This window comes from Arvicanthis niloticus, chromosome 2 (assembly GCF_011762505.2).
Source record: "Arvicanthis niloticus isolate mArvNil1 chromosome 2, mArvNil1.pat.X, whole genome shotgun sequence".
NCBI lineage: Eukaryota > Metazoa > Chordata > Mammalia > Rodentia > Muridae > Arvicanthis > Arvicanthis niloticus.
This window is the reverse complement of record NC_047659.1, coordinates 96801874-96826911: the sequence shown is the minus strand read 5'-3', so window position 1 is coordinate 96826911 and position 25038 is coordinate 96801874. Positions and strand designations below refer to the sequence as shown.

The window sequence follows — 25038 nt, the reverse complement described above, 5'->3', positions numbered from 1 at the left end:
TGTGTGAATAAGGTGAGGAGTTGGTTCTGTAGGAGTGAGGAGAGCACAGGTGGGCCAGGCTGACTGGAAGCCAGATGTCTGGCTTACTTCAGACCTGTCAGTTGGCTGACTACATTGACTTCCCTTCCTTTTCCTTGGGAGGTGAAAGACCTGGAAGGAAGCTGTGTCTAAGGGATGCTGCCCAGCCTGTCATTACACTGTCTTTCCTGTCGTCTATCTCCATGGGAAGAGAATCCTTGTGTTTTTGAGTACTTATTTAGGAGATAATCACATGTGGGGACTTGGCTGCAGTAGTAACACTAATGCTCTTGTTTGTTTTCAGTTGTCACCACAGCCACTTTCCACACTAAAGACTCTAACAGAAAGACCTTAACCAAAACTCAGCCATGTTTGACATCCTTTAATTCTTTGGACATTACTTCCTCTAAAGCAAAAAAAGGAAAAGAGAAGGAAATTGCAAAGCTAAAGCGACCCACGGCACTGAAAAAGGTAACCGTGAGTCTACAGATGTGTCTTTTGTAGGATAATTAAAGGTTTACTTTTTTATTTTTTTGCAAAATTAGTTGTCTGTTAGGAAATAGGTGTTGTGATATATTTATACACATGGCTATATGTGACTGGCTAATTCAAAGCCAGCATTGTATGGCAGTCTTCTTGTATGTAAGAAGGTCCGGCAAAGTGAATTTTTCTATAATGTTTGAAAATAAACAGTTAAACATTTCATATTCAAAGCATTAGACTCTCCTTAGGAATAAGTTCAGATTTTTCTTTCCTTTGCATTTTATGTGTATGTGTGTGGGCAAGCATGTGTGGGCATGCTTGTATGGGGGCCTGCGTGTAGAAGTCTAATTCTATCCAGAGTTTTCTCAGTTGCTCTTGACTCTAGTCTCCCAAGGCCTCATACATCTGAGCCAGGCACTGCCTCCTAGCCAGCTAGCCCTGGACCTTGGTAACTTCAGTGTATGTTCTGTGTGGAGTAGAACATTTGTAGGCCCACCTTTTCACCTTTGTCTTTTTTTTTTTTTTTTTTTTTTAATTATTTTTATCTTATTTTACCTTTTGGTGAGGGGAGCAGATTTAAAAGTCCTTATTCTTACAGGACTTCAGGATCTTTAGTATCTCCATCTTGGGCTACGTTTTAGCAACACCTTGAGGTGAAGCTTTCATAGTGAGTTCTGAAGCAGAGAAACAATGTCTGTATTGTATCAGACCTCAAACCACTGCAATTTCTGATAGCCAACCCTCACCCAGGGCAGTTTCTATGCAAGGCATGCTCTCTAAACCCTTGCCTTTTTTTTTTTTTTTTTTAAAGATTTATTTATTTTATATATGTGAGTACACTGTTAATGTCTTCAGACATTGTTTCAGACAATGCATCAGACCCCATTACAGATGGTTGTGAGCCACCATGTGGTTGCTGGGAATTGAACTCAGAACCTCTGGAAGAGCAGTCAGTGCCTCTTAAAGGCTGAGCCAAGCCATCTCTCCAGCCCGTCTTTTCTTAACCTATAAACTGATGATGGTATCTGCTTTGGTTTAATATTAGAGGGTCAAAAAGAGTTAATTTATTCCCAAATAACTGAAAACTGTAGAGTGTAAATCACACAAACCAAGTGAGTCAGTTTTGGAAATGCTACTTAGTGACCTTAGATTTGAAGACAGGCCGTATTTGCTCATTTGCTTTAGCATCCTGCTTCCCTTTATCTGAAGACAGAGATAGATGACATGAGTTTGTCTGTGACTCTTGGAGCTGTATTCTCTGTACATCATTCTCTCCAACTTAGTTTCTAAAACAAGTCACCTTTTGACAGGTCACACCTTTTACAAGCTGTGCCAGGTAGTGCAGCCAACTGAGATCCTCATGGCTATGCCTATGTTGTAGTGTAACATTGGAAGAGGTTGTTGAACCTATTTGAAGAGTGACTGGTGATTAAAGAATGGTGTAATGGCTTTCAGGTTATTTTGAAAGAAAGAGAGGAGAAGAAGGGACGTCTGACCGTGGAACACAGTGTTCTGGGAGCTGAGGAGCCGACAGAGACTCATTTGGACCTAGCCAATGACTTAGCTCAGGAGGCTGTCTCCCAGGAAGGTGAGGATGCCTGGCTGTGTCTCAAGTAGAAGTTGCGCACTGTATTTTATGTATGTTGATTTATGTGGTTTCTTTTGAAGGCAGATGGCTGAAAGGGTGGGCAGGTGTTGCATAGCAGGTCTCTAACAATTTGGAAGCTCAGATCTATCAACTGTAGTAACATCTCAGACATTAGGATCTTCCCAGTGCCTAAGACTCCTGAGATGGTCAGAAGAGTTCTTGCTCATCATCTTTCACATATAGAACACTATGCATTGGTTATTTTTTTCATAAGACTGTTTTAAAATCACTTTTATTGATTTCTTATTGGGGGGGATTAATACATAAGGCACAAGGAATAGAGAACTACAAAACAGAGCAAAAATTCTATTCATATCCAGCACATGTGATTCCAGAAAATAGGTTCCATCTGGTACAACAAGTAGCCACACAGCATTTTGCATCAAGGTAAAGTTGATTTGCCCAGATCTCAAGCAGGAATCTTTCAGTGCTTTTTGGAAAGTTGATTTATACCCACGTATTATTTACCTAGGACATAGTTTCTTGGGGTTCCCCCTTATTCTCAATATGATTCTCCTTAGATTTATGTATGTCCATTCATCTAGTCATCCCTCTGATGTTGATTTAATAGTTACCAATGTATCCAGTAAGTAATAGAAGTAAGAGGCTGGCAAACCAAATGATCAAAGGCTGATATGATGGGTACAGAGGATGAACGTGTGACTTTCTAATTATTAGACGGAATATAAAAACTTACTGCATTTACCTGTTGAAGACAAGCAGTAACTTAGGAAGAAGCAGTAGAGTTGAGAGTTTGCATCTAGAAGTGTGGCTGCCTGAGCTCAGACTCAAAGGCCAGATAAATAGGTGGGGTCAAGGAGACTCAGGAGAGGCTCGGAGGGTGGGCAGTGCTCTGTACAGAGTTGGAAGGGGTGACAAGGTGTGGGGCCTGGGGAGTTGGGAGGGTAAGTAGGTGTAGGATAAGGAGAGTCAAGAGAGAGTGGATGACATAGATTGCCATTGCCAATACCAGATGGAATTAGAAAGATTTAAGAAGTAGATAGCTAAGTAGAGATGTGCAGTGATACTATACAGGAAGGTACAGATCACTGAACATACATGTCATATATAATTTTTTTCCACATCTCCTCAGTGGAAACTTCTAAACTGTGCTTAGATTTTTCTTGGATATGCTGTAATAGTAGTAGGAATACTTCATTCTTTAGTTTATAAGAAATAATAATTTATGATAGGAAAATGCCTAATTTACTAGCTTCCAGAGAATTAGGGTACAGCCTGAAAAATTCTGTCATCTAAATTGTGTGCGTACATTTGGAGCTTCTTAGTGTTTGAAGTTTCCAGGTTCTTCCCTTTCACCTCGCGTCTCCACAGATACTGGACTGAGCATGCCCAGTGATGCTTCACTTTCTCCAGCAAGCCAGAACTCTCCATACTGTATGACACCTGTGTCACAAGGCTCACCTGCTAGTTCTGGCATAGGCAGTCCAATGGCATCGTCAACGATAACCAAAATCCACAGCAAAAGATTTCGGGAGTAAGTTTTTTTTCTCAATATTGAGGTCAAACAGTTGAAGGATCTTGGTTGTTCTGAATTTGTACCGTTGTTACCTGGTATATCCAACAGGGGATGTGGAGGTCATGCTGCACTTCCTCCTCCTGCTTCATGGCTGGTTTGGGTCTATTAAAAGCATATGTGTGTGTGTGTGTGTGTATAATATGTATATATATGTATATGTATATGTATATGTATATGTATATGTATATGTATATAGGTGTGTGTATAATATATATATATGTATATGTATATGTATATGTATATGTATATAGGTGTGTATAATATATATACATATATATAGTGTATAATATATATATAATATATATATATATATATATATATATATATATATATATATATATATAAAATGTAATGTTCTATGGGTTTGTTGTGCATTTTTGAAGTGCTAGAGATTGACTTCATAGCTTCTAGCTTCCTGGTCAAGTGTTTGACCACTGAGCTACACTGTTACTCCATGCACTTGCTTTAAGCAAATATGTCTTAAGTTTAAAAATAGATAATTAAGGAGTCACAAAGTAGTTGTGACATATTTTAATATTTGTGTAGACAAAGAAATTTTACCTCTGAAAATGTCTTACAAAGGAACTCTAGAGCAAGAACCAGTGTGGGTCCGGCAGCCACTGCTCTGTTCTGCTCCCTCCTCAGCTCTAGCTGAGCAGAAGCCTCTCTCTAGGCTCTGAGCAGCTAATTATGTCAGACAGCAGATGTGGAGCAAATGAAACACATGGAAAGTAAATTACATATGTATGAAACAAACAGCTTGAAACAGGAAAGAAGAAAATGTAGTTTGATGTTGAATTCCTTAATTCTGAGTGTCTATGACATTTAATCTTTGCTCAATCCACCTATTTCTGTCTTCTGAAATTATGTCATACTTGCTCAAATGTTTGCACGTAAAACATGAGATTTTCTGGACATGTTTTCAGGCCCATGTCTTCCATTGTATGAGGTAAATGCCTGCCCCTGGTGCAGTGAGGTAAGATTTAGGATGGTGGATGGTCCACACAAGTAAACCTGATGACTGCCGTGCCCTGGAGTTAAGTGCATAGGGGCCGTACACTCCCTTTGTTTTCAAGCTGGCATCCTCACATGGTCTCAGTCAGGTGCTTTGTTTGGTGTAAAAGCCTGACTTTTACCTCAAGGCTTCAGTTTACCCATTGAGTTCATCTTGCATAACCGTAGGTTTTCAGAGCATCCCACCAAACTTAGGTTTGCCATTGGCAATGCTTTCGTGGCTAAAGCTTACCCAGGCTGAAATTATTAAGTATGTTTAGTTTTCTTGGCATATTTTATAACCTTTTTTTTTTTTATCAGAATAAAACAGATTTATTGGATCAGTGGGCAGTGTGGTAATAAATCCTGTCCACCGCTTTGATTTTTTTCTTTAATTAGCACATAGAAGAGTGGGTTTCATTATGGCACTTTATACATATGTATCATTCTGCTGGTACTCATTCACACCCTTCTCAGCTGCCTCCCTTCTCTATGCTGCTTCATTGCTTGCCCCAAGTAGTCTCCCTCTCACGTCACTTTGTTTCCTTTCTCTTACTGGATGTGGTGAGATCAAAATTTCATGCCTTTGATCTCAGTACTCAGGAGGCAGAGGCAGACAGATCTCTGAGTTTGAGACCAGCCTGGTCTACACAGTAAGCTCCAGGACAGCTAGGGCTCCATAGTGAGACTCTGTCTTCAAAAATAAACATTTCTTTACCATCTATTTTCTTCTTCCTCTCCTAGGATCTCTTCTGCCCTCTGGTGGTCCTTTCTGCTTTCATGATGTACTTGTGTGCATGCACAAACACACAAATGCAAATCTAGGTTCTTCTTAGAGAACGTGTGCTACTTAACATAATGGTCCCCAGATCTGTCTTCTTGCAAATGTCTTGAGTTTATTTTTCTTGGTAGCTGGATAAAACTCCAGTATATATTAATAAATTTTTATCAATTTCATTTAGCCATTCATGTTGGAGACCATCTCAGCTGGTTCCCTTTTTAGCTCTTATGAGTAGTATAGCAGTAAACATGGGTACACGTCGATCAGTTTGATCTGTTTACTTAGAGTTCCACAAGTTTATGCGAAGGAGTTGTGTAGGTGAGCCCTGTGAAGTTGGGATTTCCTTGGTGGCTCTGTCAATTTATGTCATCAGCAGGGTCAGGCACCTCTCTTCTCAGTCAGAGGATGAACTGTTGCTAATAAATTCATAAAACTTTGATTTCTCTCTTACTAGAAGTACTTTAGCAATATGTATCACAATGACATATAAAACTGTAATCTCTTAGTAAGCCAGCATTTGGGTTCTGTCTTTAGAACAACTGTAGTAATTAGGAGTTCAGGTCTACTTCCCGAGGCAGCTTGTCCTGCTCTAAAAGCTACTTCACTGAAATCCATTTCTGATTGACATGTTTAGAAATTGTAGAGACTCATGACATGTTATAAAAATGCCTTGTTGGATGTATTCACCCTCACAGTTATTATCCTCATTGTAAGTCTATAATTGTTTTTGGACCGCTCTATCCCATGTTTGGGGGTCAAAATGCCGGGACTGCTCTATCAGTGTTGGAACCCGCACTGCCAAAAGCCTTGGGGGCTAAATTGTTAGAGCCCGCACTGCCCCAAGCAGCTCCGGTCCAGGGGTCGGGGTTCAGCAAGAGAGAGAGTGAGGACCATGTGAAGAATGGAGACCAGACAGAGTATGATTCAATCCCGTTTATTCTTCAGTCTCTCTTTCTCTCTCCAAGTCCCTAGTTCCAAGTCCCTAGTTCCTAGTACCAAGTCTCAGGTCCTAATTCCTAGTTCTTGTTGCTAGTCTCTTTCCCAGTTCCAAGTTCTTTCTCCAAGTGCTAAGTGCCTACTACTTTCTTTGTCTGCCTCTCACCTTTTATATGTCTCACTTCTAAGCCATGCCTTTAAGTTATGCCTTTAAGTCACACCCTTAGGTCTTATCTCTAAATCACACCTTTAAGTCTCACACACCCAAGGGAAAATCCTGGGTATCTAAAACAAAATGTTATCAGAGTGTGCTCAGCTGTTGTAGGCTATTGTAAACAAGTCTCTTGTCAGGGTATATGGCTCAAGATGGTTGCAAGGATGATAGCCGCCTTCTGTCGGCTCCCCACATATAATTACAGGCTAACAAATTAGGATGGAATTACCTAGTTCTTCGCTTCTTTTACAGATATTGTAACCAGGTTCTTTCTAAAGAAATTGATGAATGTGTGACCCTCCTTCTACAAGAGCTTGTCAGTTTCCAGGAACGCATCTACCAAAAGGACCCTGTGAGAGCCAAAGCCAGACGGCGGCTGGTCATGGGGCTACGGGAGGTCACCAAGCACATGAAGCTGAACAAGATCAAGTGTGTCATCATTTCCCCAAACTGTGAGAAGATCCAGTCAAAGGGTGTGTATGCTTGCTTCAGAAAGGTTTACCATTGTAGGGAACTTAAACCAACCTTGCAGCTGGAAGCCGTATCTTTATCTGCAGTGTAGTTATTATTGAGCATGAGAAAATGAAATACTCTTGTCTCACCAAGTGTCTCCTTACTGTGATCAGATTAGAACCAGTCAGGGTGTACATTACTTTGCATCTGTGTATTCTGCTCTGAAAACTTTACATAACCTTCCTTTAATGAATTTTTTTTTCACTTTAAAATCAACTAGAACAAAGGTAAAGATCTCAGTTCTGCTTAGGGTGGAGATCTGTCTCCCACAAACAAGCAGTTACATAGTATCTTAGTATTTTTATTGCTGTGATAAAATAGTGACCAAAATAACTTGGGAAGGAAAGGGTCTGTCTCATCTTACATTTTACAGTTTATTATCCAGGGAATTCAGAACATTCAAGATGGCAAGCTGGAGGCAGGAGAGGATACAAAGGCCATAGAGGGGTGCTGCCTACTGGCTTGCTCCCCAGGCCTTGCTTAACCTGTTTTCTTATAGAATCAAGGTCCACCAGTCCAACAGTACCTCAACAATGGGCTGGGCCTCCCACATCAATCACTAATTAAGAAAATGTGCTTCAGGCTTTCCCTTTCTCACTGGAGGCATTCTCTCACTTGAGATCCCCTCCTTTCAGATGACTCTATCTTGTGTCAAGTTGACATAAACCTAGCCAGCATACATAAAGAGGCTCCTGGGCACCGGGCAGTGGTGGTACAAGCCCTTAATCCTAGCACTTGGGAGGCAGAGGCAGGCGGATTTCTGAGTTCGAGGCCAGCCTGGTCTACAGAGTGAGTTGCAGGACAACCAGGGCTACACAGAGAAACCCTGTCTTGGGGGAGGAAAAAAAAAAAAAAAAAAAAAGGCTCCTGGGTAAGCTAGCACGTGAGTACATTCTGTGCTGTGCAGCCTTGTTTGACCTTGTTGGTAGAGCGGACGATCTAGGTGTCAGGTAGCATGGTAGATACTTGCACAGAGAAAACACCTGTAAGCCACTGTGTTAATCTGTCTCCCTAAATATGGTCAGTTGTTACTAGAGTTTAGAAGCTGTGAAAAAAAAAGAATTAGCTACTGTTAACTATTTTACCTAACTTCTTCATAATAAATGTTTGTTACATTGAAACTTCATTTCTTCTATGCTAATCTCTACAGAAAAACTAAAGTACTGGGTTTGAAGGAATTTGGGATTTAATTGTGGAGAGAGACAAATAAGTAAGTGTGTGGTGTGGGGTGTGGTGTGGTGTGTGTGTGTGTGTGTGTGTGTGTGTGTGTGTGTGTGTGTGTGTATGTATGTATGTATGTGCTACAGATCAAGTAAGACATTCTTTTGTTGCAGTGTTCTGTCTTTTAGCCAGGTTAGCTCCAGCATGTAGGTGACTGACTGGCGGCCTCTCCATGTGTTGATTTTCTTGCCTTAGGTGGCCTTGATGAAGCCCTCTACAATGTCATAGCCATGGCCCGGGAACAAGAGATTCCCTTTGTGTTTGCCCTCGGAAGGAAAGCTCTGGGACGCTGTGTGAACAAGCTGGTTCCTGTTAGTGTGGTGGGAATCTTCAATTATTTCGGTGCTGAGGTAAGAACTTAGGTGACAGGGATTGGGATGTGGCCCAGTCAGTAAACAATGTGACCCACTTCAAGCCAGGTAAGGTGCTGTAGAGCTGTACTGACGGCACTGGGGAGCCAAAGACAAGTGGGTCTCTGTAGACCAGTGAGAGATCCTGTCTAATAAACACACTAACTGGCCCCTGAGGAACAACTCCTGCCATTAACCTGTGGTGCACCTGCATGTACACACACACACACACACACACACACACACACACACGAGAATAACTTAGGAGGTATACTGTCTTGCTCCGTTCTGTTAACACATGCCAGGAGTGAGTAGCAACTCAAAGGAGTGGACCAGGGCTTCTCTGTTGAATATTTTTTTCCTTTTCCCTTATGTCCTTCAGTTTCTGTTTCTGTCTGGTGTGCTTATTATAATACCTATGTTAATCTCAAAATCACAAATCTACATGCTTGTTTTCATTTTACTGGTTTCATTTAAATGCATGATTTGTTACATACTACAATAAAATACAAATACTTTTTACAAATAAATTTATATTATTAATGGTCCGTGATGGAGCTGCTTTTCACCATTCTTCTTCCTTCTGTTAAAACAAATCGTGAGTGTGTTTGATAGCTAATTCCAACACTTAACCCTCAGCAGTCAGCACAGTGAGCAGCATCTTTCATTGTTCCTGGCCCTTTAAGCAGCAGTGTAGCACCACGACATTAGACCATTTACCAGGAGTGCTGGGCATAGTGGTGCACACCTTTAATCCCAGTGAGTGTGAGGCAGAAGCTGCCATATATCTCTGGGAGTCCCACCCAGGTCTACATTGTAAGTTCCAGGACAGCTGGAGCTTCTTAGTGAAACCCTGTCTTGAAAGAAACCAACAACAAAAACATTTACCAGGCGTAAAGTCTTTTGAGTGATGATCTGGGAAGCACCAGGCTTTGTTGTATGGCTTGAGGTGCCTGAGGTCATCATGAGATGTTGAAATGTAGCTTTAGTGCTGTGCAAATATTGGCATTTTTATTAAACATGAGAATGTCCCACATCTGGCTAAAGGACTTTTAATTCCTTTGGAAACTCCCATCTTCTGTACCCCTGACCACTCCCCACACATGCTTATTCTCTTGTGTTCCAACCCAAGTGAAACTATCACTGCTCCAAAACTAGCTTTATGCTTCTCTTGTGTCTCCTTGATGTATGATTGATTTCACGTGGCTGCCTAGTCAAGGCTGCCCTCTCCTTCCTTCTTCCTGTACCTGTTTTTCAAGTTCTGTGCCAGAGTTAGCTTCCTTGAATTCCTCAGTGATGTCCACCATCAGATTTAATGTCTCCTTTTAAAAGCTAATGTTGTTAATTTGCTGTTGTTTGTTTTGTTTTTAAAACAACAACCAAACAAAAGGCCCAAACCCTCTATAGCTTCTAAGCTACTATAATGTAACTGCTCCTGTCTCTCCTTTACAGTCATGCACAAGTTTTTGTAGAAGAGTTGAGGCTCCTTTTCTCTCTGTAGTGCCAGACTACAGGGGAGGGGAGTACGTTTGTTGAACCTTTCAAATATATCACAAATAGTGTTAGAGTCAATTGCCTTAACCCCGTGAGATTTACGACCCACATGTATGTTGAGTACATTTTGTAAGGTTATGTGGTTTATGTACTGCCCAAATTTCATCTGGACTAAAAATGTAAGAAGCTTAATAATTAAAAAACACTGACTAGTCACAGCAGAATCTTTGTCCTTTTAGAGCCTGTTTAATAGATTAGTGGAGCTCACGGAGGAAGCCAGGAAGGCGTATAAAGACATGGTTGCAGCCACAGAGCAGGAGCAAGCTGAGGAAGCCCTGAGGAGTGTGAAGACGGTGCCTCACCACATGGGCCACTCACGAAACCCCTCCGCAGCCAGCGCCATTTCATTCTGCAGTGTTATTTCTGAACCCATTTCTGAAGTCAATGAAAAGGAATATGGTAAGTTGTCCCATAACATTTTAAATGAAATAATTCAAGTGATTAAAACTATTTTGTAAATAACCTTCGAATCTATTTCTTGATTGTTTTTATACCTTTTTTCCCCTTTAAAGTCTGGCCTTCAAGTCACTGTTGAATACTGTGATAAGGAACTGGATAAGAAAGACCTTGAATTTTAGATATCCCAGTCTTTATCCCCCAAGTGCTGAGATTACTGCTATGTGCTACCATAAACAGTTTATATGACACCAGAAAGCAAGCCCATGACTTTTTCTGTCTTAAAAATTAGTTTAAACATTATTAAACATAGAATATTTGAGCCAGCAGTGGTAGTGCACACCTTTAATCCCAGCACTTGGGGACAGAGACAAATGGATCCCTGTAAATTCCAGCAGCAGCCTGGTCTGCATAGAGTTCCAGGACAACTAGGGCTACATAAAGCCTGTCTCAAAAAGGAAACAAACATACAAACATATTTGGAACCGAGACCATCCTTTCAGCCCCTGAAATGTAATCATGTTTGTTTTAGTCACTGTCCCATCACTGTGGAGCAACACCATGACCAAGGCAAGTCTTACAAAAGAAAGCATTTAATTGGGGACTTTACCATTTCGGAGGTTTAGTCTTATTACCACCATGGTGAGGAGCAAGCACCGGAGCAGTAGCTGAGAGCTTTATCCTGATCCATAGGCAGATATATATATATATATATATATATATATATATATATATATATATATATATATATATATACACACACATACACACACACACACATACATATGTATATATGTATATATATGTATATGTATATATGTATGTATATATATGTATGTATATACATACATATATATATATATATATATATATAGAGAGAGAGAGAGAGAGAGAGAGAGAGACAGACAGACAGACAGACAGACAGACAGACAGAGACAGAAAGACAGAGGACAGGTGGCCTGATGTGGGCTTTTACAACTTCAAAACCCACTCCCCGTGACACTTCATCCAGCAAGGCCACGCCTCCTAATCCTTTTCAAGTGGTGTTACTCCCTGGTGAGTAAGCATTCAAATCTTTGAACCTATGGGGGCCATTCACACCAGCACATAGTTCTAACAGGCTAAGAAGTATACGAGCTTTTTAAGAGTGAACACTTCATACTTTTGACCCCTATGGGCTAAATAATAGGAAGTTTTATTCTAATAATTTATACGTGGTAATTAAAACTGTAAGATTATTAAGCTACTTAACTTTATTGTACTACTCAGCCTGATCTTACAAATGTAGAAAACTGATACTTTGAGTTTTCTATAATTCTAGTCAAGGGAAGTGCAGACTAAAACAGTGCTGTGTTTCGGCACAGCATCATCTGTCACAGCCTGCACTGGTGTTCCCTGCCTTGATTCTATAGTGCTTTGTACTCTAACTCAGTTTTGGAACTAGTTGATATTTCTCCTATCTTTTTTAGGAAAGCGGATTAGTTGCTTTTTGCAATGCTATATAAAATAACAAGAATTACTGGAGGAAGGACTTACTTTCTTCCAGATTAAGGGGAGTACAGTCTGTCATAGTGGGCAAGACAGCAGGAGCATTGGGTGGCTGGTCACATTGCATCCACAGTCAGAAATCATCATGAGTGCTGGTGGTCAGTTAGGTTCCTCCCTGTTTAGTCCAGGACCCCAGCCTAGGAATAGTGCCACCCATAATTAGGGTTGTGTCTCCCCACTTCAGTGTCCCTAATTGAAGATAAGACCCAAGGGTTCCTGTGTCACGTTGAGAATCAGTGTCACCCATTACATATAGTCACTTGCTGTTTTGGTTCCCTTTTCATTTTATCTCATTTGAGTCTTATCTGTAAACCTATCAGACACGTTGTTGCCTCCTGAATTTAAACTGTTAGCAGTTCTTTCCTGGGCTCCTTGTCTCTGCTGTAGCTAAGTGTTTAGGGTTGCTTTTGATGGAGCTGAATTGTCTGCTTTTAAGAAACTGTAGTTTGTGGGTGTTACTGCCTAGCTAGAGGTAGGCATGCTTTGCTGGATAACTAGGTCAACATGAAGACAGAAGATTAAGTATGTAACAGGTCAAGTCAGTGCATGTGTGAAATGCCAGTTTTAAAACATACTACAGGAAAAGTTCGTAAGGCTTGGATAAGTGGTAGTGATCCATGCTCTCCACACAGATGCACAGTAGGGAAAGTAGCCCAAAGACTTCTCAGGGTAGTGATCCATACTCTCCACACAGACACACAGTAGGGAAAGTAGCCCAAAGACTTCTCAGGGTAGTGATCCATACTCTCCACACAGACGCACAGTAGGGAAAGTAGCCCAAAGACTTCTCAGGGTAGTGATCCATACTCTCCACACAGACACACAGTAGGGAAAGTAGCCCAAAGACTTCTCAGAGTCTGAGCACCACATTTGAGGCATTCAAAGATGGAAGGAAGCCTTTGTTTTTAATACTGTACCTAAGAAGCACTTAACTGCTGAACCTCTCTAGGAAAAAGAAAAGCTGATAGAAATGTAAATGAGCTATAAGGCTTTATTTTTCACAATTAAATATATATGTAATAGTAACTTATTTTAAAGTTGTATTTGTCATTTCTGCATGCTCATGACAGGGTGTGGCACACCTGTGTCACAGCATGTTCTGTGGTGGTCACAGGACAGCTTTGTGGTGTCACTTCTCCATGGTTTCTAAGGATTGAACTCAGCTTCCAGGCTTGTGTGAAAATGCCTTTACCTGCAGAGTCATCTTTACTATCATGTTTTAAAAATGGCGTTTACTGTGTGGCAGCACAGATGTGGTGATTGTGAGAGGGTGTGAGGGTGGGAGAGCAAACAGAGGAAGTGATTCTGAACAGTTCTGGAAAGGTGCTGTGGGTTCAGAGCAGTGCGATGCACACTGCACAGAGCAGCACATGCCAGGCCTTGCCTGGACTGTGACTGCATGGCAAGTGAGTATTGATTGTCAGGGCAGGGTGCAGTGGGATCAGAAAGGCAGATAAGTAAGAGCATATCATGGCAGGCTTACAGGCATGATCTAAGGAGTTTAAATCTTGTCTTAAGGTCACCAAAAGCCAGTTAGACAGATTTAAAACTGGCTTACAAAATAAACTAGGAATATACAGCAGAACTTAAAAGACAGGAAAATTAAGATCCGAGTTAAGACAGCAGTGACCAATTGTAGTTTTTGAGCTAGAAGTGATATAGGACAATAACGGGCTTCTTGGGCTAGAGGCATAGTATAAGGAAGAAAGATAGGACAAGGGTCCCCAGCTGGTTTTTGTGCTTTGATACTGTGAATGGTTGTTTCATGAATGAGATTGAGCATAGGAGGCAGAGGCTGCATCTGTGAGGCAGCAGTGAGGATGGGCGCTCCCGTCCCATGCTGAAGCAGCTGAGGGAAGAAAGGCTTTGTGTGAGCTTTCCCTTTCTGTATAAACTGTGTCCTGACTACAGTGCCCCAATACCATCTGCAAGTTAAATATAATGTATGTAGCTCACTACAACGTGATGATAATGTTACTCATATATTATGTAAATTACTGTAAGATAATTGGATCTTTTTATTTAATAATAAACCCAGGGGAGTGGGAGAGCCACACTCATCCTGGAGTCCTAGTCCTTAAAGATGATTTTGTCAACACTTGTGTTATGTAACACATACCCTGTAAGCCAAATTACGTGTAGTGTAAATCAGACTTTCCCAGATACTAGAAATGCATGGTTCCGTTGGTTGTAAGAAGTGACATATGACACAGAGCCTAAGTGATGTGCTCTTCCAGACCCTTGATGTTAGAACTGTTTGTGCTGGACATCTTGGCTTACTGTCTATGAATTTGGGACCCTCGAAGTCAGCATAGCTGTAGGGGACACATTCAAAGAGGCAGTGCATTGATTTTCATATGTGGGTTTTATACATGAGCATCATAGCTTCTCTACTTTCTGACACAGTGGAACATCTTATCTCTTAGTTCTTCAATTGGATACACAGTTTTTTTTTTTTTTAAATATTCATTATATATGATATATATATATATATATATATATATTCATTAATATTCTCATGCATACCAGAAGAGGGTATCAGATCCTTTTACAGATGGTTTTGAGCTACCATGTGGTTGTTGGGAATTGAACTCAGGACCTTTGAAAGGACAGTCAGTGCTCTTAACCATTGAGCCATCTCTCTAGCCCAAGTACACATTGTTTTGAACATTACTTGCCCTTTATTATATTCTAAACTCATTTTAGAGCAAATTAAATGTTTAATTTTCTCACTTAGTTTATGAGCCAACAAATTTCTATATTCTGTTCCTGCCCCTTAATTTAGTGTTTTAAATAAGTTCCATGACTCTGAAACCATGTTTCTGGTTCTCAACAATGTGCTTCCTGCTTGTAGAAACAAATTGGAGAAGCATGGTGGAGACTTCAGACGGCTTGGAAACTTCAGAAAGCGAGAAGGCGGTTCCCTGTGTGCACGGCCCCTCTGAGAAGCCCAGCAAACTCGCCCTTGACACCACCCTGGTGAGTAAGCAGCAGCCGCTGGCTACAGGCAGCATTACCTCAGCACCGAGCCAGGGGAAAGCCATGGGTGACAAGGATGAGCTGAAGCCCGATGACCTGGAATGGGCCTCCCAGCAGAGCACAGAGACGGGCTCCTTGGACGGCAGCTGCCGAGATCTTTTGAACTCCTCCATCACCAGCACCACCAGCACTCTTGTACCTGGAATGCTTGAAGAAGAGGATGATGAAGAGGAGGAGGAGGAGGATTATACTCATGAACCCACATCAGAAGAAGTGCACCTCAATAGTAGAATCGAGTCCTGGGTCTCAGAGACCCAGAGGACTATGGAGACCCTGCAGCTCAGCAAAGCCCTTCCTGGCTCTGAGGAAGACAGTGCAGAGCAGAGTGGAGAGGAAGCAGCAGAAGTGCCCGAGGGGCTGGAGTCGGGGGCAGACAGTGAGGCCTGGACTCCTGACCAGCAGCCAAAGCTCAGCAGTAACTTGAGCAAAGAGCACTCTGATTCCAGTTCCCCTCCCCAAAGTACATAACTCAGGAAGTGCCAGCTGTCTCCAGCTGTGTCCAGCTACAGCCATGGACCTGACTTCCATCTCAGCATCTTCCACTGTCTGGTCACTTACTGTTTTTAATTCCCAACAGGCTTTTTATAGCTCTTACCTGTTTTGTTATGATCTCTGGCTTTGCTTTTAACAGTGTCCAAGTCTATTTCTAAGAATTGTTTAGAAAATTCAGACTTGTTTCAACTTACTTTGTAATGAAAAATAATGACTAAAGAAAGAAGACCAAATTCTAAAGAAAAACAAACAAACAAACAAACAAACAAAACCAGCTAATGGCTATTTAAGGTTATTTTACAAATTCAAGACGGAGGTTCTAAGGACCAGTGTTTGCTTGCATGGCCTTCTCCTTCTCCATAACATCGTCCGAGTTATGGAAGCTGCTTGTGAAAAGAGCTGGAGGTAGCATCAGGGACTAAAAGGCTGAAGCAGTAAGACTGCACAGTGCTGTGCATTAAAAATGGATGCAGATTTTATTTGGTCCACGACGTTTATTTCAGAAGTACTGGTCATTGTAACCCGTGAAAGTTGGGATAGACTAAAACAGCTTGCAGGAGATAGACTATCACTGAAGTGTTAACATGCTGATCTTGTTTGTAGGAAGGGGTAGATGTCTGTAAGAGCCAACAGTCACCATGGTGGGACTCGCCAGATTCTGTCTAACACTTGCCTCTTACCTCAGGAATGCTCTTGTACATGGTATGTAAAGTTAGGCAAGCTCTGACGGGTGAAGAGCGAGCAGGTTTATACCAGCGCTGCACTTCCTGCAGATGCCCGAGGCAATGCTGTCCTGGGGCCAGCATTTGCTTCAGGACCCTCTTGGTTTGAGGTGTGGATCTGTTTGCATATTCAAATGCGTCCACATTGGAAGTCATTTCATCTGTTTTTTAATTGTACATTTCTGCCCCTTCCTCAGAGCAAGAACCACAGTTACAGGAAGTCAGGGAAAGGAATTTTGCATAGTCTGTGAGATGTTCAGGGAAGGCTTGGAAGAAGCTGTAGAAGAAAAGAGAAGGTTATTCTAATTGTGCTGATTCTTCAGATGATTTATCATATACAAATATATGCAGAAATTATTCATAATTATTTATCTCTGTCCTTCTCCAGGAATGTATGTGTTTGCTTGGGAGAATATTAATGAGCTGTTTTGTTTGCTGTCCAGCCACCACCTAGATTCTGTTGTCTTCACAAGTGTCTGTGAGATGAGAGAATCATACTTCATCCATTCTTTGTCTTCCATCTCCTCCTCCTTCACCCCCAGCTCCCAGTACACAGATGGGCACATGAGCTTCCTATCTGCATGCTCCCAGGAGCAGGCGGCAGCCAAGGGGTGCTCTCCTTCCCTGCTTATATGGGGCAGGACTTTGCCTCCCAGAGGCAGAAGAGAGAAGTTAGAGAAAGTCTTTACTAAAATAATTGGGACCTACTGTGATTGATCCAAGTTTTATAATGCTGGCATTTAATGCTGGAGAGCTGAGATTCTTGGCTGATGTTATAGTTTTTGTGAATTGTGAAAGTTAAGGAGCATTGCTCTATAAAAAATGTCAGTCTATCAACTTTATTAGTGTGCTAAAGGGGACAGTAGTATACCAGTCTAAACTATTGTCCAGTATAGACTTTAGGCACTAAGTATCTGATACTTCAGTTAGACGTAAGGAATGAAGCCAACAGTGAGGTGGATTTACATGGGCTGATTCTTACTGTCTGCATATTTGGAAGCCTTAACTTGTTTAAAGAAATGATGGAGGTTTTGAATGACTGACAGTCTCAAAAGTAGATTTGAAAACGTTTTCTACTTTTCATGATCTTATTACCTTCTTGATGTCAGTGGTTCAGATAGCTCTTGATCTTGAGTTAGTAGCTTTTCAAAGTTGCTTGTATTTTATTCTCTTCTGGGCACACATCATCATTTTAGATTTTTGACACTTGTACCAAAAGAGAAGTTGAGGAAATCTTGAAAACACCAGTGACTTAGTTTTGCTGTAGTTTTAGAAGTTCAGTGGGTGCCCGCTCACAGACAGTGGCTTTCCTGCCACAAATCCAAGGGACCACAGTTGTTACACAGGGGACTGGTCACTTCTAGAGGACAGCCCAAAATTTATCAAAGGGAGTGCTGCCATGCTGAAAGTGTCCCTTGTATCAGTGAAAGTATCAGTGTGTCTATAATTTCTTTCCTTTGGGTAAATTTAGGTATTGCGGGTATTTCTGTATATTGAGTTCCAGGCTTTAGAGGAGGTACGAGAAATAGGAAAGTTTTATTTTTGGAAGTAGGTATGACTCTCTTTGGAGTTGTAGAAATAAATCTAATGATAAGAATAAGAGTTTATTGGCACAAGAAGTAAAAACTGAATTTTTTTTTAGTGTGTAGATGTAGTTTAACTGGCAATAATTAGTGTTAGATTTCTATCAGTATATGAATTACAGTGTAAATCACACTCCCCTGGTTAGACCCCCTCTTTGATAAACTTGTTTGTTGTAACAATTATTCCTCAAAGACAGGTGTTCATAATAGCTTAATTTTTTGGTTTTAATCTTTGTAAATGATGTAATATAATTTCTTTTGACTAAACATGGAACAAAAACGTGTGTTATACATTGAAAGTTTTTACAGGCTTTGACTGGAATCATTTTTGAAGAGACGGTATTTTATATGCTTCCAGCGTTTGGAAAAGAATTAGTCAAAAGGAATTCAAATAATTTAAATATTGACAAATTAATATCCAAATAACATACTTGTGTGATTTTTTTTTTTTAATAACCTGGGGAAAGTAGGGGTGGGGTGGGAATTACAGTGTGCAAATAGAGAGCGATCTTTGCATTCATTTTCGACTCTTAATACAAAACTGCTAAATCGTAACACATTGTTACTTTAACACATGTATAAAGTATTACTGTTTGTAAAGCTGCTGTTTGCTTACGAAATTATCATGTAAGTATTTTCTGTACATTGTGCCAACAGATTAGAACATTAATTTAATTTGCAGAAAGCTTATCCTTTTATTTAAATTTTTCTGTGGGATATTTTATTTGCAAACATCTTTCTATTTCCCTTGTTCCTTTCAACCTTTGTTGAATACACCATAGAGTCTGTAGAATCTAAAACTGACCCCTGGGTAACAATAGCATTTAAACTTTGTTGGCACATCACACCTTAAAAGTATTTGTATTGTTTTGTAATTTAATTTCTAAATATACCACCTGAATTTATAATTTAATGTCTTAATTGTAGTACTCTAATAAAAACTAGCAAAACTAATGGATTATACCAAGAGAGAATTTCTGTGTTCTTTTTCTGTGTGAAGGATAACTTAAATCCCATTCAGAGGTTAATACAGCCTTTTTACACTGGGTAAGTACTAAGTGGGGTCCTCTGTGCTGCCTAAGTGATTTTTGAAATGTATCCCGATGTCACTCCAGCTCCCTGATCTCCCCTGTGCAGGGGGATTTGAAACATTTTAACTGCTGTGATCCTTGCACTCACCCGACTTTGCCAAGGTCTTCACACAGGAGCTAATAGCAATCTCTGGAGTGGTCAATGTGATGTCTTCTGCACAGACTGTTGTGGTGTAGACTCCCATAGACTCCTGTACATCCCTTTTTTTTCTCTGTGGTTGACCCTCACTGCTCACAGAAGCCCTGTCATGTCTGGGACTTCTGTTCTTTCCAGATGATGCAATGGTGGAGAAACTATCCTGGATCCCACAGCCAGTAAGTGGCAGATCTGGAATTCAGACCCCAGCCATGGCTTTACTATGTCTTAGGACAGAGTGCTCAGGTGCACACAGTGTTTCCAGGGCAGTGTGGGCAGTGAGCAATGAATGCTAACTCTCCTGCTGGTCACTTTCCCATGAAAATGCTGAGAAACTATAGAAACTTGTCACTCAGTTTTTGGTCACATTGACCAGAAGAAGGTGTGCTTACTTTCTGAAGACAGCTGGAAGCTGCCATGAAGTACTACTCTGATGAAAGGGGAAACAGTCTATTCAACAGTAGGTCTGCTGCCGTGTGCTCACTTCCGAGTCATCACTTGGAAACCATCTTCACAGGTGGTGTTTTATTTTAAGAGGCCATTTGAAACATCTGTTGAGTAGTTAATGCCCTGAAAGTTTCTAGAGATATCATAAGTTCAGTTACAGGCCACCCAAGAAAGCAGATACCAACAAAGCAAGTCACGTGACAAATTTGGTTTTTCTGTGCATTTGGAAGTATGTTTACACTATGCTGTAGTTTATTGGGTATATGGTAGAATTGTGTTTGAACAATGCATGTGATGTCATTTCAGAATATTTTATTATTAAAAAAACACCTCTAGTGAGTTGTAACTGAAAAGTGAAACCTTGATATTGGTGGCTGGTGACTCAGAGTGTATGTTCTGATGTTGACGCCTGTGGCAGTGTTGGTCCTGATGTTGTGATGCCTGTGGCAGTGTTGGTCCTGATGTTGTGACACCTATGGCAGTGTTGGTCCTGATGTTGTGACACCTATGGCAGTGTTGGTCCTGATGTTGTGACACCTATGGCAGTGTTGGTCCTGATGTTGTGACACCTATGGCAGTGTTGGTCCTGATGTTGTACCTACCGCAGTTGCTCTCATGAGTGTTAGGCAAGTTTAGCACTAAGCCACAGTGGCTCAATACCATTTGAGTGTAAAACATGACAAGATAGAGTGAATCCTTTTGTTGCTGCTTTTTCAACTAATTTTGATTATTCTACTTTGTTCCCATGACAGCAGAGCTTATAGCTTTTCTGCCAGGCATAGACTCTACCCCAGGAAACCACTGCTTTTGCTCATGTGTGAGAAGTGACTCATTACTAAAACTGTGTATGAGGGACGGTTCCCCGTCACACTCCAAGTCTGCTTCTCTTTCTGATGCTTTTGCTATGTGAGCCACATCCATAGTTAATTCTCTACTAAAGCCTGGAGCCCTTCATTGTCATCAATCCATGAGAGCTGGCATTAATGCTGACACTTCTTCAAGAGTCACATTTTTTTTTTAAATGTGGTGCTGGGAATTGAACACAACTTCCTATATACACTAGGCAAGCACTCTGTCTCTGAGGCACATCCCCAGCCCATGACTTTCTGATGACATCTGGAGTGGTCATTTCCAGAAGGTTTTTACATTTTTTTTTTCACCAATATCCATCAGGGGAATCGCTATCTATGGCAGCTATGGCCTTTGAGAAGATGTATTAGTCAGCTCTCTATTATTGTAATGAAATATTTAATAGTGGCTGTGTATAAAGTAGATTTGGTCCTTGTCACCCTGGTTTGTTCTGTTCAGAGACACCTCCCTAAGTTGCCTCCACTTCCTGCACAGTGGCTTTCCAGGCATGGGCTGCCATATCCACCCAGCTTGACACAGCTCCTACCCCATGTGCCATTTCACCTTGCTCTTGCATGTGACAGGAGCAGCAGCTTTCCTCAGTCCTGGTGAACTAACGTTTGCAACACTTCCCTAAGTCTTCCAGCTTCTTAGAATTGAGGAGAGTTAATAGTCTGGCTCTGGGTTGGGCTCTATCTTAAGGGAATGCTGTAGTTAATAAGATTTTTTTTGTTCATACCACTAGACTTGTGACAGCCACTTGGCTCTTATTCTCTACTGCCATGTGTGTGTGCCCTGGATTGGTACTCAGTTTCCCTCATGGCCCTTGTGGGTTCACTGCTTCGCTGGCTGGTGCCAGAACCCAGCTTCCAGCCTGTCTCCGTCTTGGGTATGCCCTCTCCAGCCTTCACCATTCCTTTTTACCTATTGATTGAAAGTGAGAGGTGTGTACTTTTCTTTTTTTAGTTCAACACTTACAAAACATAGTACGGTTATTAATTTCAGTATTGTTCTATCTTAGAGAAAAGGGAAGATGGAGAAAGACAGCTGCTGGTTGATGAAACAGCCAGAACATCTACAGTATTTACTGATGCGCAGTTCTCTGTCTTACATGGGCCTGGCTCACAGGCACCCCCCAAACAATTACATAACCCAGCATCTTCAAACATCACTGAGCCTAGATCACCAGCACAGATGTAATGATAACGAATGCATTACTGAAATAAAAATGCTGAGGACTGAAGTGAGTGCTTATTACCAACAGGTGTGCCCCGTGCAAACCTTCACACTATGTAAAGCACGGAGTTCATGAAGGGCAATACAATGAGGAATGGGTTCAGTGGCTTAAGCTGTCTCTCCATCACCCTCTCAGCTCAGACCTTTCCCCATGACCACTTAGTGGCTCACCTATTGTGCCTCTTTACAGTCGCCCGTGTCACTCAGTTTCAGGGAAGCCAGTGTATAGGTGTAGAATCATCTGGAGTCTTGGCTCTGCCATTTTTAGACAGTGGGCCTTAATCAAATAACAGGACTGTTAATTTTTCTCCAATAATTTTTTTATTCACTTTGCATCTTGATCACAGCCCCTTCTCTACTCTCCTCCCAGTCCCACCCATACAAGTCCCTTCCCCCATCGCTCCCTCTCCTCCTCAGAAAAGGGGGAACCCTCCTTATGTACCACCCCACTTTGGGGCATCTAGTCAGCAGGACTTGGCATATCCTCTCCCACTGAGGCCCAACCAGGCAGTCCAGATAGGGAAAAGGGGAGCCAATGGCAGGCAACAGAGATGGACACAGTCTCTACTCCTTACACGAAGACCAAGCTGCACATTTGCTACAAACAGGGGGTCTAGGTCCAGCACCTGCATGCTTCTTGGTTGGTAGTCCACTCTCTGTGAGCCTTCATGGTCCCTGGTTAGTTGACTCTGTAGGTCTTCTGTGGTGATCTGAACCTCTCCAGCTTGTTCAGTTTTGTCCCCCACTCTTCCACAAGGCTCCCCAAACTCTGATGTTTGGCTGTGGGTCTCTGCCTTGATCTGCTGCTGGATTAAGCCTCTCTCAGGAGACAGTTATGCTAAGGTTCCTATCTGAAAGCTTAGAGTATCATTAATAGTGTCAGGGTTGACTCTCTCAAGTCAGGCAGTCATTGTTGGCTGTTGAGGGGATGAATTAGTGAATGTGAAGAGATGCCCTGTTGTAGGGTTAGACAACGGATGCACATTTATGTGTGTGGGGGTGTGTGTTCAAGGGTGGGGGCGGTTCATATTGCTAATCCAAGCTTCTCATTCTGCTACAAGCTACTGGGGTGACTTAGTGCATTTAGCCAGGAGTACTTTGCCCCAGTTGGCCTTAAGTGGCAACAGAGATCTAATCCAAGACATCTAATCTTGTGTCAGCTCCAGGAGACCAATCAGAGACCAAATGTAAGGATGGTGGCCTCTACCTTTCTCCCATTGGCATCTCCCTACTGGCCAAAGGGGTGCAGCTATTAGGTCTGCATAGAGTTGCCCAAGTGACAGTAGACACAAGTGAATGGCTGGCTAGTTTAGAGTCTGCTGGGAATAAACAGGCCCATCTCCGGATCTCTGCCACTTCCCAACGAGGGTGAATTCTTATTGCTGCGTGTGTATCTCGTGTGCTTGGGCTCCTTCCGGACCACGGGTTCCCATCCTTTGATCTGGCTTTCCTTCACAGGGAGCCCTAGCCAAAGGACGTGCCTTCTACACAACTGACCACTGTCGCAGCAACCAGGCAAGCACATTTCTATTTTCATCTCATTTCCCAGCATCTTGGGAAAGAACTTGGCTATTTCTCTGGACCAGACCCCTGCGGAGGGAGGAGAGCCTGCAGGCTCCTTCTGTAACCTTTCTTTGACTTGGACTCAGAAGACAAAGGTGATCTTGAGTGCTGCGAAGACACAGCTTCCCTTTATGCTGCCACCAGGCCCTGGGAGCCGCCTGCTTACCAGCACTGAGGCCCCTTTGTCCTGATGGGGGACTGTGGCCTCCCTCCCCGGTCCCCTCCCCGCCAGTTGCTGTGCCTGGAGAAGCCTTTGGACTTGTCCAGCGCACACTGGCTCTTTCTTCTCGGGCTCCTGCAGCTTCGGTGCAGCGTGCCTGGTCGCCTGGCCCGCCAGCTCAATCCGTGCAAAAGCGCAGGACTGCTCCTCCCTTGCCAGTGCCAGCTCAACCCGAGCCAAGGCCAATGGCAGCCCAGAAGCGCAGTTCCCGTTGCCGTCCGCAGGGGGCGCGGCGGTGCACCAGGAGGAGGCTCTCGCACCTAAGCAAGCAACCTGCTTCTAGGAAGTTATCCAAAGAAACAGGGATTTACGAGAGAATATTAACAAAGGGGGATCATCCAAATTTTATTGTAAAAACATTCAGACATGACAGAAACGACAGAAGCCAGGGAGATACTCATAAAGGGTTATCTAGAACCCTTGACTAGGATTTTGGATACTTCAGTCAACCTCCGTGTGAACCTCTGTGGTAAATTTGGTAAATTATGGTGCATTTGCACAATGGCAGTAGATAGCCATTAACATAACCCATCTGTAAGTGCATGAAAAATATCGAGATTTTCGCCAAACAAAATGGGCAGAAAATTGCGGGTAATATTATTTTTGTTGTTGTTTAGGGAAAGGAAAACTATGGTTATGTATGAGGGAGAATATGTAGACGTGCTTCGCGTGAGACTAAAATGTCATCGACTGCTGTGCCTAAATTGGAATGTGGACGAATTTAATTTTTATGTTTTGTTTTCATCCCCATCAATAAGGTACTTGTATGTAAATGAAAAGGGGGCTTACAACAGTGAAGTCAAAGAGGTCCAAAGGGCTCATGGGATTATAACAGCGGCTTTATAAAGGTGTGCTGGTGGGGGCCAGCCTCTTCTACAGTGGTTACAGACTGCTGAGTCGCCACCTTGCCTGACCATTTGCATTTCAACCGCGTCTGCCTTTTTCTCTGGGCCCTGCACTAGCTCCACAAGCTGTAGGCCCTGCCCCTTTCACCTATTCCGAGGCACCTCCAGTCCCATCTCATCCTCAGCCTCTGCTGAGTGGAGGGGGTGGGGGGAGCAAACAAAGAAGAATCCCTGTAGAATCGACCCCTCCCCTTAAACTTCTCTGGCCTAGCAGGGAGGCAGCACTAAGGGGCCCCAAGTTCTCTCTATGGCACAGGTCTTTTTAACTCTCTCTCTCTCTCTCACTTAGAACCTTAATTTTAGGAAAGGTAATTTGGCAGCACTTAGCATCAGCTGAATGAACTCACAGTTCTGGCTGAGCCTCTTGAGTGCGAAGATTACAGGTGTATGCCTGCATACTAGCTTCGTTTCCTGCACCTACCCGGGGCTTCGCAGCAAGGCCTCTGCCTCAAAAAACAAACCGGCCCCCTAAAATACTAAAAGAATCAACAAACTACCCATATAAGAGGTTTCAAACAGAAATTAAAGGAACACAGAGCTTGTATAGTCTATCAGGAAAGTTA

The 25038-nt window shown here is 42.2% G+C and overlaps 1 protein-coding gene across 1 annotated transcript in view; it reads left to right on the top strand.

Annotated features, from left to right (window-relative positions):
• The window catches only part of Secisbp2l (SECIS binding protein 2 like), a 46119-nt gene extending 27137 nt beyond the window's left edge, over positions 1 to 18982 (top strand). Inside the window, exons 12-18 of the mRNA XM_034494404.2 lie at positions 323 to 489; positions 1957 to 2089; positions 3482 to 3644; positions 6863 to 7083; positions 8540 to 8694; positions 10428 to 10647; positions 15047 to 18982. Coding sequence (XP_034350295.1) covers positions 323 to 489; positions 1957 to 2089; positions 3482 to 3644; positions 6863 to 7083; positions 8540 to 8694; positions 10428 to 10647; positions 15047 to 15699 — 1712 coding nt within the window. The 3' untranslated portion in view covers positions 15700 to 18982. The remainder of the gene's footprint in view (positions 1 to 322; positions 490 to 1956; positions 2090 to 3481; positions 3645 to 6862; positions 7084 to 8539; positions 8695 to 10427; positions 10648 to 15046) is intronic.
• The last annotated feature ends 6056 nt before the right edge of the window (positions 18983 to 25038 follow it).